The sequence below is a fragment of the Schistocerca gregaria genome, chromosome 6 (genome assembly GCF_023897955.1).
Source record: "Schistocerca gregaria isolate iqSchGreg1 chromosome 6, iqSchGreg1.2, whole genome shotgun sequence".
NCBI classification, from domain to species: Eukaryota; Metazoa; Arthropoda; class Insecta; order Orthoptera; family Acrididae; genus Schistocerca; species Schistocerca gregaria.
This window is the reverse complement of record NC_064925.1, coordinates 276,627,352-276,633,953: the sequence shown is the minus strand read 5'-3', so window position 1 is coordinate 276,633,953 and position 6,602 is coordinate 276,627,352. Positions and strand designations below refer to the sequence as shown.

The 6,602-nt window shown below is 40.8% G+C and overlaps 1 protein-coding gene across 1 annotated transcript in view; it reads left to right on the top strand.

The window, feature by feature from the left end:
- The first annotated feature begins 390 nt into the window (after positions 1 to 390).
- Positions 391 to 6,602, top strand: part of LOC126278850 (uncharacterized) — a 445,668-nt gene continuing 439,456 nt past the window's right edge. The window contains exons 1-2 of the mRNA XM_049979125.1: positions 391 to 542; positions 2,156 to 2,301. Of these exons, the coding sequence (XP_049835082.1) occupies positions 391 to 542; positions 2,156 to 2,301 (298 nt within the window). The remainder of the gene's footprint in view (positions 543 to 2,155; positions 2,302 to 6,602) is intronic.

Below are 6,602 nucleotides of genomic sequence, written 5' to 3'. Positions count from 1 at the left end.
TCACGTAGAAAAAGGTGTCAGCACACATCGAATTCTTGCCCCACCACACACAGAGACACCTATCGATTCAGCATCAGTTTCAAAACTGGTGAAACATATAATGAGTACTGACCAATAACAAGTGCACCCAGAATGAACTGGCGTGAAATCTCAGGATTGTTTGTCCATTTATCACGAAGCTACTATGAACTATCCCCCCTCCCCCTCCCTTCCTACCGCCCACACCAGCCCCGCCATCCGTCTTCCTCATACTCCTTATGTCGGATCCCGGTATGCTCTTGCAGCACAATGTAAGCAGGTATGGAACTTCCTAATGAGACGCTTTAGTTGTTAAGCAACACGCTGTCTGATGCGTGTCTTCTTACGAAAATTTAGCAGAGTTACATCTACATGGATTCATCGATCGTCGGCCGTCGTCCGCTAGCACGCACGAAGCGCATTTGTGTCCAGACTGCTGCCATGACAACTGTCAACAAACCGGCGTTGCGACCATGCACGCTTCGGATGCGGCACAGTCGTTACAAAGACCACGTGCATGACAGGTGAGTACTGTTTTGTTTACCTCAGTGCAGTAGCTCTCCTGCCTAGTCACTGCACCGGAAAGATCGCATTTCGGAAAGAAGTAACGTAGATATTCAGAATTCAGGATGTGCCGTACGGCATCATTGTCATGTCTTTTTCTTTCTTTTCTTTTTCACATTTCCGCCATTAGACTGTTAATTGGTCGTTTATTTTACACGATCATAATTTTCGCTGTATAGCCATTCTCAGATGTATGTTGAAATGTTAAAATAGAAATGTTAAAATACGTCTGCCCTGCCAATGACATTTCATCGTGAAAAAACAAATTTCTGGTCTTACATGTTTTTTCGGCGATGACGTGACGCAGATAGGTCGTAACATTTCAACATGCACCTGAGAATAGCTCTAAGGCCGAAACATGATTGTGTAAAATAGGTGAACAATTAACAGTCAAAAGGTACAATTTTCTTTCAAAAACTTATATACGACTGTGGTCCCCCATGAGGGAAAGCTCATTAATTGTCACTTTTTGAAAACACGTGTTCCTTCTGCTCCTAGACAACCTCGCAACAACACAAACATAACATGTTACTAAATCGAATAAATCTATTTTACGTTCTACAGTTGAAACATGATCACATTGCCACAGAGTCAGCACCACACACGAGTTAACAGCATGCGTGGAAATTCCTAAGGCTCTTGTAAATGAATAACTTTGAGTAGGACGTTTGGTTTTAAGAACAAAAAATGGCCAGTAAACAGCAGAAAACCTGACTTGCAGAAAAACGTCATATGTCAACTCAACAAGGTGAATTTTTGTTCTCTAGACTTCCAATCAGCGTAGGAAACTTTATTGAATACAATACCAACATTATTTAACGTGCCAAATAACTCGGCAGAACTGCAGCGACAGGGAAATGCATACGTAAGTGATAATAAAACGTCAAAATTAATAAAACTGTTTCCTAACAGAGAAGAAACCATTTTTTCAATTGTTGCTACGTCTGAGCCATAAACGGCAAGAATCTTCAACATAGTCAGTTTTGAAGCGATAAAAGCCATTTTACAAAAAGTATTCCTGCATTAGAAATCGAATAAAGAGTAATAATTTACGAATCCTTAGACGCCATACAAAATAGTTATACGTCGAAGAAATTTCCTATCACAATAAGAATAGACAACAACAGATGATATGCTCTTAAACCACGTGTTTATATTCTTTTGCCTTTAGCGGAGTAGTTATACGCATGTTCGAAAGTATTTCTTCATAAATAAGTCGTAGCTTACGTAACTCAATCAGTAAAATACGGATGCTTTCACATTCATTTCACGATCATTCACGTCTCTTGATAATTTACTAATGCTTGTAAGGCAATATGTATCAACTATTTCGTTAATTAAGTAGAAAAATGGATTTCTCGCATTTAGGGGCGCTAGAGTCGTTCCAACTGTCAAGTCGTAACAATTTTCACAGCGGTGTGTCGCGATTGTATATTGAGACTGAACTTCCTCGTGACCTATTGCATTAAATGTATTAAGTAATATACTCGTCTAAGGGTTCTCGTTGAAACTGTAGTGTTAATTCTCAGTAAAAATCCAAGGTATCAATAATGTTTATGATTTTCTTTGGCAGGAAAGCAGTTGATCATCGAAGAAGCCGAAACCACACAGATGTGGATGATGTAGGAGTGCCAGCGATCTCTATCCAATCTGGTGTCAAACTGCATCCAGCTGAGCGGGCTGGTCTAAATTCCTTGCACAACATGGAGGCTACGAAGTGTAAGTAGAGCGCAAAAAGAAAATATTTCTTGAATTCATCGCTTGCGTAAATCTATTAAATCGGATATTGCAGGTTTCTAGACAAAAACAAAATGAACTGTCACAAAACTAGCGCAATAAACGGAGACAGTTCCGCTGTACTTTTCAAAGCTTATGTGTGATCTGGACATTGACAGACTGATTAGATAACTGATTCAGCATCAGCGCCATGAGATTCAGCAGAGATCGCTAAAGTGGATATTATTAGGTATATGTATAAGTGCGTGTCATTCATAAACGCAAACACCACTTGGACAAAGTTGAGATCTTCTAGCCAGGCATGCCATTGCTAATGATAAAAACTGCGAATGAACCACGCAAGTACTACTTCAGTAGAAACTGATATTAACACGTTCAGGAACACTTATTTCCCAGTCTAGAGCCAAATACATCTGCTGTAGCGTCCGATATAATGAAATGTATAAATAAAATATATGATTAATTATGATTATTATTGTTTAGCTTAAGTTTAATTAAATAGGATCGTGCTACAGATCCGAACTTTAATATAATTCCACTGACATGCAAGGACGATTATGTAAAATACCTCTGAGCATGGGATACAAGTAGTATGGGATGACCTATAAAATTTGGTTATTATTTTAAAAACTTGAAAAGAACAAAAAAAATATTTAACAATAATGGATGATCTACAGCGCACTAAAAATAAGTAACGACGAATTATGAATTACCTTAGACTTATTCAGTATCTTTCATAGTCGTTCAACATATGAAAGACTTGATCTTTGAGTTGGAAGACCAACTGAATTATTTTCTATATTAATGCGTGCGATCAAAATGTGCGTACTGCTCGACAACACATCCAGAAAGGAAGATGACCACAGAAAAGGAAATAAAATTGAATCGTATAAAACAAGCGCTTGGTGACAGATTCCCACTATGATGTGTTTCTCCTTCTCTCTATAAATACTGAGAAATATGATTAAATATATTTCACAGGAAGTCGCGATATAAAAAGGACGGGAGAAATTTTTTTTGCATAACTTACTATCGCAGCGAGAAAGAGAACACTGCAATGACGATGAACATAAAAATTTATGTTTCTAAACAGTATTCAGGAATTTCAGGATAATTATAGGCCAGCAGCGTTTATATGAAAGTCCATTGTCGTCCTTAAATGGTGGGGCCACGACACCACGCCAGTGAGGCGACTGACGACGGCATTGTTCAGTGTTAGATTACCGAGTACTTTAACAAAACTCTTACGTACAAATGTACGCAAAAAACTGAAAATGATTGGTAAATAAATCTTAGGGTGGTCCTGCTTTGTAATAATGAGTATGTGGGATGTCTTGCAATGTGCTGTTCAGAAGAGTTATCCACCCCTCGTACTCTTATGGATTTATGGACAGCCCTGCAGGATTCATGGTGTGAATTACCTCCAGCACTACTTCAGACATTAGCTGGGTCCATGCCACTCTGTGCTGCGGCAATTCTGCGTGCTCGCGGGAGCCCTACACGGTATTAGGTAGGTGTACCAGTCTCTTGGGCTCTTCACTGTATAAAGCACAACGGATCGACACAGTTGCGCATCTAACGTTCGGGACCATATCCACCGCTACATACGATTTGTTTTACCTCGGCACGACGTCAGATACCAGCAGACAGTATGACATGTCACACTGCTCGCAGTGTACATTTGTGGTTCGAAGAGCACCAGGAAGAATTTGGCGTATTTAATAGGCCACCAACTTCCCTTCCCAGGGGTTTAAACCCAGTCTAGAACCTGTGAGACCACCTCGTTCGGGTTGTTCGCGCCATGGATCCTTAGCCGTGAAACCTAGCGCAGCTGGCCACGGCGCGGCAGTGGATTCCCCATGGCTCCACGTCCCTGTGGGTATCTTCCAGAACCTCAGTGACTCTCGTCCTGTACGTCCGTGCTGCAAAAGGTCATTATTCAGGCTTTTGATAGTTGGTCACATTAATGTGAGTGCACCATGTGGTTCGTCCATTCACTGTCAAAAGTAATTAATAATTTGATCGTTGTATAGTATCGTACGATCAGCCGTCCACTCATATGCTCACAAAGTACAAAGCAATGAATTGCATATATGGCTCCACATCCCTGTGGGTATCATCCAGAACCTCACTGACTCTCTTCCTCTACGCCCGTGCTGCAAAAGGTCATTATTCAGGCTTTTTATAGTTGATCACATTAATGTGACTGGATCATGCAGTTCGTCCATTCACTATCAAAAGTAATTAATAATTTGACCGTTGCATAGTATCATACGATCAGCCGTCCACTCACATGCTTACAAACTGCAAAGCTATGAATTGCATCCATGCAGTACGTGAATTCTGAACTAGGAAATGCTTCACTTGGAGAAGGCTCCGGAAACATTCGTAGGTCGGCATTCAGCTTCATATTTACTTCATTCTAGGAAAAAGGGGAGTTCATGGAGCAATTTTAAGAATACAAATAACTGAAATAATGCTAATACACGAAATTCGTTGCAAGTTAAACAGTGAAGTATGGTCCATCATCCAGAATGAAATAGGAGAGAACTTACTTAAAATTTTGTGAAAAGTTATTTTGGCTGCCACATTACGTCTAATACTTCCCTTCAACCAAACACTCAAAAAAAATTTGAGAACGCAGAACGAAATAAACGAAGATAATACTTGTTCATTGCGTTGGATTCCTGAAGTAGATCTTGATGGAAGTGTGCTGATTACTTGACGATAAATGATTTGATGGAACATGAGTACATAAATCAGCATGCACGCCAGCCTAAAGTCAGTTTTATTATCCACAACTGTTTCTGAAATTAGCCATTTCTGCAGTCACGAAGCGCATGAGATTGTCGATGAAAACAATTTCACAGACACTGCGTGCGATCGGGCGTGAACAGCAAATGAAAAAAAGTAATTCGTGATTGGCACACGAAAAGCTAGCATGACAGCGAGTGGGAGTGCATTTTTCAAGCCATACCAGTTGTAGGGTTTGGACTCAAGTGTTCTTCCTGACTTTGCTTTCGTAGTTGACGGATCGTTTACTCCGGCAGGTAAAGCAAATTCACTGGGAAATTTCTCAACTGCCTGTAATTAGAACGGATGCTAGTGATCAGGATCCAGTTGGCACTGGCCGAATGTTGTCTATCTGAGATAGTCACTTTTACATATGCTACCATCTACGTTTTCTCCACAGTCCGCATCCTGGAAATATAACTACACTGCTGGCCATTAAAATAATAGCAACACCGTGAAAGTGGTGTGAAACATACGTCGAATTAACACGAAGGCTCTGCATGGTTGGCTATACTATAATTTTAGCGCAACCGCATAAACTAGGTAAGAGTAATGCCATGTACATTCTGCACATAATGGAAGCTATTCACCTATTTTCTCTGTAAAATCGCATCAGAACGTGGTTTGTTTGTGAAGTGGTTGTGTTAGGCCTCGTATGAGGAGAAACTAGCAGAGGAACCTTGGGCTACCGAGACTTACATTCATTGTTCCACGGTGTTACTGCTCGTGTTGGTCGTGATTTCAAAGCTGTCGAAAAATACAAAATCAGTGGGTCCAGTGCGACCATTCTCAGCTTTATCCAGGAACTCAATGGCCCTAAGTGACTACCGTCCAAAAGGACAGAAACGTTGTTTTCTTGGTCGCGCAGGATCGTACAACCACGTCACTTACCTTGAGTCAGGAAATAGGCTTATTTGCAGTAACACAAGTAGTCACACAGACAGTGCGACAACCGGAATAGCAAGAACTTGATACGGCACAGAGAGAGTCATGGCAATATGGTGCACTCACTGACAACATTGGACGCCACGTCGTCTTTTCAGATGAGTCCTGTTTGGATAGATGGTACTAGGTACCGTTACGCACATATAAAGATCAGCTGTGATGAGCATAGCCGATAATTTGACAAAAGTAGTTACATTTCTGATCTGTTAAGGCTGGTAGCTATACCTATCTTCAAGGTACCCATGATGTTATTTTTCAACAAGATAACACAAGGCAGCACGTCGTTACCTTGATACAGAGGGTGTTCGACGGCTGCCTCTGCAGCACGTTCTGTAGAAGCCTTACCCATTGGAAACACCCACTCATGGGTTGCTGACAGATTAATATGTCATCACTCGTCAGCCACTACGAGTGATGAACTCTGGCATTGTGTTGAATTTGGGATGATGTACCCATATCTACTATCCCAGCTTAGTTTTAATTTATGTCCAAATTTATTACAGCCATTTTTGCTGCCGTAGGTAGCAGCTCCGTGTACTACATTT